Source organism: Homalodisca vitripennis, chromosome 1 (genome assembly GCF_021130785.1).
Source record: "Homalodisca vitripennis isolate AUS2020 chromosome 1, UT_GWSS_2.1, whole genome shotgun sequence".
Classification (NCBI taxonomy): Eukaryota; Metazoa; Arthropoda; class Insecta; order Hemiptera; family Cicadellidae; genus Homalodisca; species Homalodisca vitripennis.
The window spans coordinates 103290911-103305695 of record NC_060207.1 but is presented as its reverse complement, the minus strand read 5'-3'; the positions used below and the strand labels follow the sequence as shown (position 1 = coordinate 103305695).

Sequence of the window (14785 nt, the reverse complement as noted above, 5' to 3'; positions counted from 1 at the left end):
ACGCTATTTGATGTATACAATCTTGTATATTGTATAAATAAAGAGATTTTCAATTTAATACAGTTCAATTAAATGAAGGATTGTATGATTTCAGACATTTGCCATCGTTATAAGTTACAAAAAGTATAACACTACTTTTCAAGCATTGAAATCTAATACCCTCTTCTTCAGATGTCAAAATATCTACCTAATACATAAAAATCTTTAAAACTAAAAAGTACATTAATAGACTGCCCCTTTTTTAACATTAAATGATGGCCAAAATTCTACTATCCTTTCAAATTATCTATCATCAATAACAAACATCACTACAAAATTACTGTTAATTTCCAAAATTAAAAAATACACACAAATAAATCAATTAATACCATTGTTTTAGAAGAAAAAACTGTTCGTAACTCAGTAAAAAACTGTTTTTTATACAAAGCAAAGTAGGCCATTTAAAAATTGTATAGCAAATAAAGTGTATACAAAATCATTGGAATATCCAAATTAATTCAAGAGAAAAGTACCAGGGATCAAGTTTTCATGATGCTTAAAATAAAGAACAACATTTTTATTGACAAATATATGTCACCTACTTTGTCAGCAGTTTAAAAATTATTTTATGTAGATTGTGCAGTTTTAGGTAGGAAAATGAAGAAAATTTTAATTTTTAATTATACTGGTAATTTACATAAATACTCAATTTTCATATCTATTTAAACCCTGGAGTTGAAATTCCTATAATGGCAGGCACTATTTTGCTAGTTGTGTACACCTTCATTCAAACCTATGTAGAATGTTTAATATTGAAGTAAAGTATACACTTTATATATTTTAATTTTCAGTACAAAACCGTGAACATTTATATGCAGTTGGATTAATTTTTTTAAATTGAAATTTAGGTTTTTGTTTTTCATCATAAGTGAAAAAACTAAAAGTTACAAAAAATATTCAAAAGTAAAGCCTTATAAAAACAGAAATATATAAAATATTGATTTTATTGATTTTTATTGATAGAACTTAATACAAGATCATCAAGATCTGAATTGGTGTCAAACAGTATAAGCATTTTACAATTTGTCAATAATAGTTTCCAGGTTAGGCAGTTGTGGTTAATGTTCTCTCCAATTCAGGAACTCCTCCAGGCTGTAGAATGATTGGTCCAGCAACCAGGTTGTCAGTCTCTTCTTAAGTAGATTGCGGCTGATACTCTTCAGTGCTTCTGGGAGGTTGTTAAAAAATTTTGCTCCAGCGTATGTAGGCTTTGATTCATAGAGTGCTGACCTGTGTAGAGGTAATGTATAGTTTGTGGCATTTCTAGTTTGGTAAGCATGCCTATCATAGTGTCTTGGAAGGTTTCGAGAAGAGGCATGAAGTATTGTCTCTAGGATATAAAGGGAGGGTGCTGTGAGGATCCCTAAGTCCTTAAAAGCCTGTCTACAGCTGTCTCTTGTGCCTAGCCCAGATATTGTTCTTATGGCTTTCTTTTGTAGGATCAGTACACGCTGTATATTTCTTGCTGTTGAGCCTCCCCAGACCACAATGCCGTACCTTAGGTGTGACTCAAACAGTGCATAGTATGCGATTTTGCTGGCTGCTTGAGTGCTGATGGTCTTAATCCTCCTTATTACAAAGATGGCTGAGCTCAGTCTTTGACAAAGCCTATCCAGGTGTCCATTCCAGGATAGCTTTTCATCTATGATGATCCCCAGATGCTTCACTTCGCTGGTCACTGTGATGTTGGGGAGTTCCGAGACTTTCTCTCTGTTTCTTCCCAGAACAATCTGCTTTGTCTTAGACTCATTAAGTACAAGGTGATTTTTTAAGCAGTATTCAGCAGCCACATTCAGTGCAATATATGAGTCAATTTCCAGGTCTTCTGTGTTTTTCTTTCTTGTTAGCAGCACTGTGTCGTCAGCATACATTACACTGTACGCATAGTCTTGGAGGTACTGTGGTAAGTCATTTGTGAATAGGACAAACAATACGGGGCCAAGCACTGAGCCCTGTGGGACTCCTCTTTGGATTGGAAGCAGGTCTGATCTGACTGAGGTGATAGTGTTCTTCAGGGTGTGTTCTACTTCTACCAGCTGACTTCTTCCATTGAGGTAGTTTTTAAACCATTTAGCGTCCACTCCATGTATTCCAAGGGCATTCAGTTTTTTTATTATCAAGTCATGGTCCAGGCAGTCGAAGGCTTTGCTAAAGTCCAGTAATAGGCTTATAACAGTGTCCCCAGCTTCCAGGTGGTCTACAGTGCGCTCAATTAAATCAATGAGGGCTGTCGCTGTTGATCTGCCACTGATAAAGCCATGCTGCCTGTCTGTTAATAGTCCATTCCACTTTAGATGTTCCAGTAGTCTGGTGAGGGCAACCTTCTCAATTACTTTAGAGAAGGTTGAGAGCAGTGAGATTGGCCTGTAGTTTGAAAGTTCTAGCTTGTCACCTTGCTTGTGTTTGGCATATACTCTGGAATTTTTTAAGCCAGAAGGGAAGATTCCTTGGGCGAAAGATTTGTTGACTATATGAACAAGAATGGGAGATAGTTCATTTTTGCAGTATTTTAATAGTTTCGCTGACACTTCATCATTTCCAGCTGAGGTTTTGGGTTTTAGTGAGTCAATGATCTTCTGGACCTCCTTGAGCGTAGTTGAATGTAATGACATGGTTTGTAAGCTTGGGACGTTATTCATGTCTAGGGGCATTTGAGTTACACTGTCATTAGCAACATTAACAAAGTAGGTGTTAATGTGGTCAGCTATTTTTTTAGGGTCGTCTACTAATCTCCCTCTGATTCGCAATTGCAGGTTTGATGTCTGTTCACCTTTTGGTTTTCTCTCGCCATTAACAATGTCCCACAGAGCTTTACTCTTGTTATTGGCTTGATGTATATGTTCTTCGCTAGCCAGGTGTCGGAGGGTTCTGAGCTTCAAGTCATATTTTTTTTTAATTTTTACAGCATCCCTTTTGTCCTCATCTCTGCTGGTTTGAATGTACTTTTGCCAAGCAGTTTGGAAGTTCTTTTTTAAGGTCTGGGCCTCTGTGTCATTTACTATTCCTCGTTGGGTACTGTGCCTTGCCAGAGATCTTTTATATGGACATATTATATCTAGGGCAGAAGTCATAATGTTGGAGAAGTTGGTATAGGTTTCCTCCATACCGCTCGCTGAGGTCACACTTGTCCAGTCCTGAGCCGATAGAAGCTGCCTAAGGTTCTCAAGATTTCTGTTGTTGAAGTGTCTGCGATTTGAGATTAGTGTCTTTTTTGCCTGTGTTGGTATTGCCATGCTGCAGTATTGCCCAGTGTGGTCTGAGAGGCCTGTGTGGACAACCTCAACATCAATGTCGTGCTGTGCCATGTTTGTGCAGACACAGTCAATTGAGGTTGCAGTGTTGTGGGTAATCCTTGTCGCTGGGAGTGTCAGTCTGTGCAGATTGTAAGTGGCGAGGAGTTCATTAAATTTGGTTTTCTGGGTATGTTCTTTGATGGAGTCAATATTGATGTCACCCATGATCAGTATTGGGTTGTTCTGCGTTAGGAGGTCATCCAGCAGGTCTGTTAGGATTTCCAGAGTGGTGTCTAGATGGCTACTTGTCCTATAGATTCCAAGAATATAGAGGTAATTAGATTTTGTTACTCTAAGACTTATGCATGTGATCTCGCATGTGAGTTCAATACTGCGGTGTTCAATAAGGCTGCGGTTAAGGCTTGTTATATCATTTCCCAGTTCGTTACTTTTGTAAATGGCAACTCCTCCTTTTTGGTGGCTGACTCTGCTAAAGTTGCTGACGAGGGAGTACCCCGGTAGTCGAGTATTTTCTAGACAGTCCTTATTCATCCCGTGCTCAGTGAGGATGACAATGTCCAGTTTCCTGGTGCTTAGTTCGTGGTTTATTCTTTCTACTTTATTTATATTGTATTTTATTTAAAGGGTGAAAAAAGTAATGCTATTGTCATTATGATCAAAGAAGAATATCATAAAAGAGTTAAACAAATTTTAAACACTGGACAATACAATATCCTTCAGAAAAATCCAATCCAAAAGTATACTAAATCAGTATCAGAAACTTTAAAAAACTGTAAAAATTTAATTAACAAACCAATTATATAAAAAACTTATAGTTCCTAATCCTACCATTCCAAAGTTGTACTGTCTACCAAAAATACACAAACCTGGAAATGGAATGCGACCAATTGTGTTATGTATAAACTCCCCAACATATTTTTTGTCTCAGTGGTTGTCGAAAAATCATCAAACTTTAGAAAGTTTTCCTTTGTTTTCCATCAAGAACAGATACGATTTTATAGAATCAGTTAAAGATGTTGTTCTAGATGTAGATGAATATCTCGTTTCATTTGATGTAACATCTCTTTTTCCTAATGTTCCAATTGAGGATACGATGAAAATAATTACAGATTAGTTAACTTCTAAAAATGTACAAAAGGAAATCAGTTCAGTCTGGTCCGCCGACCGATTAGGAGCTCGCTTATCACCGCTCAGACGTTCAAGGTCGCTAACGTGTCTGCCGGAATTGGCGTGCTTCTGCTTATTGGATAGTATAAAATAAACGTGTTATTTTAATAATCTATTAAAATGCCTGCTATCTGCAACATCTGTAGCAATGAGTGTAACAGTGACAGTGTTGAAGTAAAGTGTTGTGCTAATTGCAAGCAGTTATTTCACTGGGACTGCATTAAGGATAATGTGGAATATTAAAAAAAATGCGTTCCGCAAGTAAAGAGTGGCTATGTAATGTGTGCAGAAATTCAACATCTCAAGCTGGCAGTGTCAACTCAGCCGCAACTACGACATCGCTGACTAAGGAATTCCTCATTAATGTAATGGAACAGTTTAAGAAGGACATGTTTGATGAGATGAGGAATTTCAATAAAGAAATCTCAGAAGTAAAAGCATCTCTAGAGTTCCTATCCAATGATGTAGATACTTCTAATACAACAATGAAGTTTATTCAATCTGAGATGATTATTATGATGAAGGAGAACAGCGAGTTAAAAAAGAAATGTAACAAACTACAGAGTGATGTCGATGGACTTAAGGAGAAAATCAGGATCTTTGAACAATATTCTAGAAGAACAAATATTGAAGTAAGCGGGATACCCGAAACACCAAGAGAGGATGTCTCAAAGATTATTAAGGACCTGGGAGCAGCGATTGGAATGGCGGTGGAAGACAACCAGGTGGCGACGGCTCATAGAATTCCGTCATTTAAGCGAGACCGCATCCCATCACTGATGGTCCAGTTCCAGACCAAGATGTTGAGAGATATTTGGATCGCCAAGTACAGGGACAATAAGAACCTCACTGCAAGAAGTATCAACCCAGCCTATCCTGCCAATAAGGTGTATGTTAATGAGCATTTGTCATCTGACAACAAGTTTTTATTATCTAGTCTGAAAAAAAAGTGCAAAGAAATAGGTTATAAGTATGTTTGGTGCCGGGACAGGAAGTTTTTTATAAGAAAAGCAGATGGAGAGAGCTGTCGGAAAATAAACTTATCAATGTCATTCATTGATAAGTTAAAGTGAGTACTCCACCATCTCTCACGTTAGAAGTTATTGTTATGTTTCGTTTTATGTAAATATTTTTATCTTACATTCTTGAAGCTCTTGTGTTATTGGAAATGATATATTAATTCAAACAAACTCTCCAATAACATAAAGTTTTTTTATTTTTGTGAGGCCTTTCGTACTCAATGAGTACATCTTCGGACTCACACAACTGAATGAAAGTAATAATAACAATAGTAACATAAACAATTTTGTACTAAATAAAAACATATGTCATTAAAAATACAAAGAGGTAATATTCTATGACAGCACAGTATGTTATATGTATATATAAAAATAAAGTTTATATTTAGTTAAATCAAATAAAGTAACGGTGAATTTTGAAAAGGTCCAGGTTCGTTGTTTACCAGATTATTTTGGTTCTTTTTTATAAAAATTGTTTCATATGCATCAAGGAATTTTTTATTTTGTACTTCTTTTAATAATTTTGCATTTGAAAAAGAGTGTCCAGTTTGAAGTGCATGTTTTGCCATGGCTGATCTTTCTTCCTGTTGGTATTTTAAACATGCCCTATGTTCCTTAGCTCTCTGTTTTAACTTTCTTTTTGTTTGGCCAATGTATTTTAAATCGCAATTGTCACAATTAATTTGATAAATTCCAGATTTTTCTTCTTCATTAATTTTGTTCTTGGGATTTCCTAATATATTCTTTAATTTAATTTTAGAATTTGTAGATACATTAATATTGGCATGTTTCTTAAAACTTTTAGTAATATCTGTAGATAGATTGTTGTAGGAAACCGATATCCATTTTTCAGGTTCTTTACTTTTGATTTGATATAAGGTTGTTGTAGAATTTCTTTCAATAATTTTCTTTTTCTTTTTTATCATATTGTCAATCATGTTAGTTTTGTAGCACATCAAACTGGACACTCTTTTTCAAATGCAAAATTATTAAAAGAAGTACAAAATAAAAAATTCCTTGATGCATATGAAACAATTTTTATAAAAAAGAACCAAAATAATCTGGTAAACAACGAACCTGGACCTTTTCAAAATTCACCGTTACTTTATTTGATTTAACTAAATATAAACTTTATTTTTATATATACATATAACATACTGTGCTGTCATAGAATATTACCTCTTTGTATTTTTAATGACATATGTTTTTATTTAGTACAAAATTGTTTATGTTACTATTGTTATTATTACTTTCATTCAGTTGTGTGAGTCCGAAGATGTACTCATTGAGTACGAAAGGCCTCACAAAAATAAAAAACTTTGTTATTGGAGAGTTTGTTTGAATTAATATATTTTTATCTTACTTTAAATGTTTATTAAAAATCAAATAACAGAGTAATATAGTTTAAATCATGGATACTAGCATTCAAAGTTTTGATTCATTAAATAGTAATTTTTTTTCGTCCCAGCAAAACAATCATAATATAAAATTCTTATATGCTAACATTAGAAGCATGAGGAAAAAATTTTAATAGCTTACTAGCTGAATTTGATCAGATTAAAGATACATAGCATTGATTTCTTAATTTTAAGTGAAGTATGGATTGGAAGTGACGAATGTAACCTGTACAATATAAAGGGTTATACAATGTATGCTCAATGAAACGATAGATACAGAGCGGGAGGAGTTGTTTGTTTTGTAAAAAATAGTATAACTGTAACACAAATTGCTAATGTAAAAATGTACACTGCTGATGTGTTGTTGTTAGAAGTTAAGACAAAAAAATCATATTTCAACTTACTTTGTATATACAGATTCCATGAATTTACAGAAAATAACTATAATATTGAAATAGGAGAGTTACTAAAAGATATAAAAAATAATACTATTATAATAGAAGATATTAATTTAAACTTATTGGACATAACAGCTACATGTTGCCAAAACTATATTAGTACAATGCTAAATAATGTATTTGTATCAATGGTTAACGTTCCGACAAGGATTACACCAGTGTCTAAATCATGTATTGATCATGTATTTCTTAGATATAAAAATATAAATATTTTTGATATTGCAACTTTTGATATAAATATTTCTGACCATTTAATGCTAGGTTTGATATTGAAGGGAGTGGAATTTAATCCACTAAATGAATTACATGCCCCTAATAAAAATAAAATTGACTATGACAGTGTAATAAATAAACTAAGGCATGTTGATTGGGATAAATTGTATACATTGAATAATGTCAATATTATGTTATAGTGAGTTTCATGAAACTCTCAATGAAATTGTAAATAGCAGCACAAGTAATGTACGATTGGTTAAGAAAGTAGATGTAGCTAGATTAAGAACACCTTGGATAACAGAAAGTATACTAAAAAAAATTGATAAAAGAAAGAAATTATATAAAATGTCGAAAAAAAGGCCATATGATACGCACTTTTTACAATATCTACAAAGATATTGCTTTAATCTCAAGAATTTATTGACTCGACCAAGAACCAATATTACTCTGACAAACTTAGAAGTTGTCAAGGAGATATTTCTCAACAGTGGAGAATTGTAAATAATTTAACTGATGGCAAAGCAGATAAGACAGTACACAAACTAGAATTGGATGATGGTTCTATTGTTGTTGAGCAAAGTGTAATAGCAGACATAGCAAATAAATACTTTGTTAGTGTACAATCAGATGTAGATAGTGGCAGTGATACCCAGCTATCGCACTTAACAAGCAGTTATAATGCTAGAAATTCCTTTTATTTAATCCCTACTACGGTTATGGAGGTGTATAATATTATTAATAACTTAAAAAATAAGAAATCCTCGGAATATGACAATTTTAGCGTAGATCTAATTAAAAACATAGCATTAGAAATAGCCCCAATCCTCTCGCATATTATTAATTTAAGCTTCTCTACGGGAATATTTCGCGATAAATTAAAGCTAAGCAAAATTGTACCATTGTTAAAAAAAGAAAATATTTATACTAAAAATAATCTAATAAGAAAATAGTCAATTATCTGTATTCTCTAAGATAATAGAAAAAGCTATGAAAACCAGATTAGTAAATTACCTAAATAGTTACTCATTAATTAGCAATAATCAATTTGGTTTTACAAAAGGCAGATCTACAGAGGACGCCTTAATCAAAGTAACCGAAAATATATTCACTAATTTAAATTACAACAACAAAATAACTGGGCTCTTTATTGATTTCAAGAAAGCTTTCGACTTAGTCAATCATAATATTCTTTTTGAAAAGCTGGCAGCTATGGGAGTAAGAGGGTGTGGCCTTGGACTGGTTCCGCAACTATCTAAGTGGCCGTTATCAGTGTGTAAAAGTCGGAGACAGTTTGAGCTCACCTCTTCCGATCGCTATAGGTGTTCCCCAGGGGGCAGTCCTCTCTGCCAATCTGTTCCTTGTGTTGTATTAATTTAAGCTTCTCTACGGGAATATTTCCCGATAAATTAAAGCTAAGCAAAATTGTACCATTGTTAAAAAAAGAAAATATTTATACTAAAAATAATCTAATAAGAAAATAGTCAATTATCTGTATTCTCTAAGATAATAGAAAAAACTATGAAAACCAGATTAGTAAATTACCTAAATAGTTACTCATTAATTAGCAATAATCAATTTGGTTTTACAAAAGGCAGATCTACAGAGGACGCCTTAATCAAAGTAACCGAAAATATTTTCACTAATTTAAATTACAACAACAAAATAACTGGGCTCTTTATTGATTTCAAGAAAGCTTTCGACTTAGTCAATCATAATATCCTTTTTGAAAAGCTGGCAGCTATGGGAGTAAGGGGTGTGGCCTTGGACTGGTTCCGCAACTATCTAAGTGGCCGTTATCAGTGTGTAAAAGTCAGAGACAGTTTGAGCTCACCTCTTCCGATCGCTATAGGTGTTCCCCAGGGGGCAGTCCTCTCTGCCAATCTGTTCCTTGTGTGTATTAACGATCTCCTTTCTCAAAATTTTCGCGGCCAAATCAACGCATTTGCTGATGACATCGCCTTATTTTATTCAAATCAAAATGTTAATACTATTTGGGAAAATATTGATAGAGACTTGATTAAGTTAAGACATTGGTGTAGTATAAATAAAATGGAGATAAACGTAAGTAAAACCAAGTTTGTTAATTTTGATTTAAGAGGTTTTGACTTCCACAGACAGCTACAATATCATACTGTTAAATGTACCGATACTTCAACTAATTGTAACTGTCAAATAATTGAAAAAGTGAATAGTTATAAATATGTGGGAGTTACATTAGATGAAAATTTGACATGGGAAAAACATATTGTAAACTTACATAAGTCAATTGCCTTTAATATAAGAAAATTCTATTTCTTAAGAAATATATGTGACCAGTCTTTGATGTGTTCACTTTATTTTGCATTAATTCATTCTCGAATTCAATATGGAATAATTTGTTGGGGCAAAGCTTTCAAATATTTAATAGACAAACTAAGAGACACAAAACCATTTTATACGAATCATTAAGGCAAAACGAAAATGGGAAAGTTCTTTTCCTATTTATTCTGAATTTAAAATATTACCGATCCAACATTTATATATTTAAAGTTCTGAGATTGTTCTATATCAGAAGTGAAAATCAAGGCACTAATACTCTTTTTTATAAAACTCGAAATTTACATAAAAAATTTTTTAGAATCCCAAAAGTTAACAAAATTATTTTTAGACAGGCTTATGGGTAAAATGGCCCTAAGTATTCCAACCAGTTATCAAATAATATAAAAATGTGTACTAATTTAAAAGGTTTCTGCAATCAATTGCAATCTTGGCTATTGCAAATCGCTGAAATTGATTTTTTGAATTCAGTCTTAAGTTATATAAAAATTGTATACCTCTTAATGTCATAAGCTATCATTGTTGTTTCTTAATTTGTTCTGTTTGTTCTTCTGTTTGTCACACACAGTGAAGGACATATTAACTTGTATGAAACTGAATATATATAAAAAGTAAGTAGTTGATCCTTGCAAGTAAATTCCATGTATATCTGCAAAATTATTTCAAAATGATTTACGTTTATTTAAGGCCTATCTCAATCTAAATGGTAAATCTTTCATTTAATGTAAAAGTGTAAACAATGAATTGTTTAATTTAGCACAGTTGTTTGCAACAGATGTTGCGGATTTTTATTTTTATTTGTAATAAATTGTATTTATAGTAATGCAGGCATGCTCTAGCTTTATAATGTTTTGTAAAAAATACTGAACTCATGTTGGCCATATACTAGTAACAGGCCAACATTATTTCCATTTATTACATGTATTTTATATTTACCTTATTTATATGGAAATAAATCATTTATTCATAATTGATGAATACTCCCTTATGCTAAATTTATGTATGAATCAGAGCACATTCCAATTTGGAGAATTTTACTACACCCAAATTGATGGAACAGCTATAGAAAATCCTCTTTCATGTTTTATTGCAAATATTTTTATGAGCAATTTTGAAACTACAGCCAAATCTAAAATGACATATTTCCCAAGAACATGGAAAATACGTCGATGATGTATTTATAATATTTAATAAAAATGAAAACCTAAACGATTTTATCACAACTCTAAATTTCTTTTACCCTACTATTAAATTTACTTATGAAATTGAACAAAACAATAGTATCCCAGTTTTAGACATATTGGTGAATAGAAATGAAACAAAATTTGAATTCGATATCTACAGGAAACCAACTCATACAGATAGATTTATCATCAATGAATCTAATCATCCACCTGCACAAAAAAAGAACAACATTTAATTCTATGATTTACAGACTTTTAAATACACCACTTTCAACAGAAAAGTACAATAAAGAACTAAATTACATAAGAAATATCGCTATGTTTAATGGTTACATTGACAATATGGTAAAAAAAGCATTGAAAAGAAGAACTAGAAAACATAAGACAACATTAAGGCTACCTCAAGACACAAAACAAGAATTTATTTGCACAACATACAGCACTTTCTCGAACCAAATATGCAAAATTTTTAAAAAACATACAAATAAAACTGTCACTCACAGAACAAGCAACAAACTATCCCAAATTTTTGGAAACCCTAAAGACAAAATTTCAAATGACAATAAATCAGGAATTTATAAAATTGGATGCGATGACTGTGATACAATTTATATTGTACAAACAAAAAGAACAATAAAAACACGATTTAAAGAGCATTTATCGCACACAAAATATGGAAGAGTTGAAAAATCTGCTGTAGCCAAGCACTGCATCGAATCAGGACACAGAACATCAATTCAAAATCTAAAATTAATAAAAGAAGTAACAAAATCAATGAACTTAAATGCTTGGGAAACTTTACACATAAACATAAATAGAGAAAAATTCATAAACAATGAAGAGGGCCCTATTGAAAATTCCAGTCTTCTTTCTTCTCAATTTATTAAAAAATTACACTGTAGCCATATCTAATTTTCATACTGGCTAAAATACTTCCAAAATCTTTGTATTTACATATTTACACCATATGGTATTTTAATTGTAATAAATATAAAGTAAATATTTGTTTGTGGAGAATTGTCTCACCGGACTTGTATACTAGGTCACTCATAGTGTTCAATAAATCAAAAATAATAAAACAAACAATATTTTGTAATCGAGGGGTAGACCTAAGTATAACGATTTTTATAACACAATTTAGCCTACAGACCTGTGAATGTCACTAAATTAATGTACAATAAACGAATTAGAAATAAACCATTTTTCACTTTATAGTTTATACATATAAGCCCAGAACCCGCAAAGAAAAGTTTAAAATATACAATGAGTGCATCAATATGACGGCCATAAGCTAGTCCTCTCAAAATTATAAAGTTTGATCACAAAATAAACAATTATAAGTTACTTATTCCTTGAAGATATCTATATCACTTGATGGCAAATTTTACAAGGAAAAGTTTGATGTCGTTTAATACTAACACAACTCTAATAATATTACGAGAAACAACAAAGTAATAGTCCTCTAACATTACAGAAATATTGCTTACAATGTTTGTATCAAAGGTCTTTCTTCGCAACATATATCAACGAACAGATTTTTGAAGCAGATGATGTTGTTGAGAAAGAAATTCTGAACGCAGTGATGTGGCCAACTCATCCCTAATAAGAATTCTCACTGCAAAAGTATAGGGGGAAAGTCCTGTTTTTTCGTGTTTTCTCGACGTGCGCGTCCAAATACAGCAAACAAACATTTGTATTGCAACTTTATAATTCTGGTGCATACTTATTATGCATTATTATTAAATAAACTATATATCAAATTAATCTCTGGAACATTCTGATTAATTTGGTATAATATTTACCCTACTTAAATTTTATTTCAAACTCAAAAGTTTAATTAAATGGATGACTACATCGACTAGTGACTAGTGGTTCAACATTGGAGAAACATTCTTTAGCGACTAGTCACTAGTTGTCTAACAAATGGAGGGTTAAACATTTTACTGAAACATTGCTAAACCACATGTTATGTATCTTGACAACAATGTAGGTTATAATATGATAAAAAACTGTCATCCAGTGTTTTAAAGATGAGATCTAAATAACACAAACTACAAATTCACATGTTATCTTACAATCAACAGTATGCTGAATTTCGACACTTAACATTAGTTTAAATTTGCAATATGTAGGAAAAACTCACTCAGCAAATTACACCAATCAACGAAAACATGGGATTTAACATTGTATAGAAGATATTTAACTTCAACACCCACCTGTATCTTAAGATCATTTTCCTATCCCACTGTCCCCTACACGGGGACATTTCAATGGCACAATTTATATTTTATTCTAATCAGATCCCTTATACACAGATTTGTCCTTCTATAGGACGAAGATACATTTTTTTTATACACCATTAAGACTTCAGTCCATTTCTTAATGGACAGACTTTTGTGTGTGAAAAATCTGAAAATAACACGTGGCCCTAAACAGGTAAAAAATGTCAAAAATCCACAATTTTACAAATGACTAACTTTAACTATTAACTACTTAAGCTATAATGATTTCAGAGAACACTTTTCCCTCTGTGTTTCCCATCATTTAGTGGGAGTATGAAGTACTGAGAAAAGTACTGATCAATTATGAGGTAAACTAAACTTACCAATACAACCTCCCGCCTGACAACTTGAAACTTGTCACTTCTGAGTCTGTCTTGCCTTTGCCATTGATAGCTTCCCTTAGAAAAAGATGAGCTAGGATTAGCTTCATCTGCTACAGAACTTGTTGATGGCTTAGTATTCTTTTTTGAGCTTATTATTTTCTTTTTTAGTACATCTTCATCAAGCAGAGTAGTTAGTTGTTCGCCTCTGAAAGAATTATACAACTAGGAATTAAATACTCAAAATCTTGAGCAAACGTTTGATTTTATGTAAAAAACTTTAGTTACCATAACTAGTTACTTTAACCTTTCAACATGGTTTCACATGGATATTGGCTGATAAAATGTTGGATTTTTTAAACCAAGCCATACATACTGTGTTGCTTTTTCAATACAGACCAGGTTTATACCTATGCACTCTACTACCTTCAGTTAGAACTCTTTCAAATTGTTTATGTTCTCACAACTCAGAACATTTCATTATGTATTTTACAACTTTCCTCAATGGTTTTTTGTTTCATTCACCTATTTATCAAATTGAAACAGAAGACATAAATCAACTGAGGGATCCAATAGTGTCTGCTGTTGATCATTACTGACAAGCTCATGTTTACATTTTGATTCATGATTTTATTTGTTAATATATCAGTTGTTAAACAACAGGTTATTATATTAATCTAAATATTATTTTGTTGTACAATATGCTCAAATCGTTTTCCACAAATAACTTAGATGAGTGTGTATTACTGCTGACCTAAGACCAGTTGTAAGAATTTTATTGTTATTTTCAACACCAGAAATTGTCATCTATTTTAATTGTGATGACAGGCCCATTTTAGCTGATTTGCAAAGGTTTTTTAAACTGCAACATATAATGTTTTTGCTCTAAAATATACTTGTTATATAAGGAGGATGAAATCAGGGATTTGGTTATGCTATAAACGGAAAGAAAACGTAATATCTCACACAGAGAAAACTAACAACTAGGTATATTTACAAAACTTGAAAAATGCTTACTTGAAAAGGCATTTTTTTTAAATTGTAAATTGATAATAACACAAAACTTTTGGCCAATAAAAATAGCATTTTATATAGCATTTTAATCCAGCATGTGATACAATAAAAGTATTACA

General features: G+C 32.1%; 1 protein-coding gene across 3 annotated transcripts in view; it reads right to left on the bottom strand.

Annotated features, from left to right (window-relative positions):
- Positions 1 to 14785, bottom strand: part of LOC124368241 (snRNA-activating protein complex subunit 3-like) — a 33043-nt gene that overhangs the window by 12432 nt on the left and 5826 nt on the right. For all 3 annotated transcript variants that reach the window (XM_046825518.1, XM_046825522.1, XM_046825529.1), the window contains exon 2: positions 13656 to 13860. In XM_046825518.1, coding sequence (XP_046681474.1) covers positions 13656 to 13860 — 205 coding nt within the window. The remainder of the gene's footprint in view (positions 1 to 13655; positions 13861 to 14785) is intronic.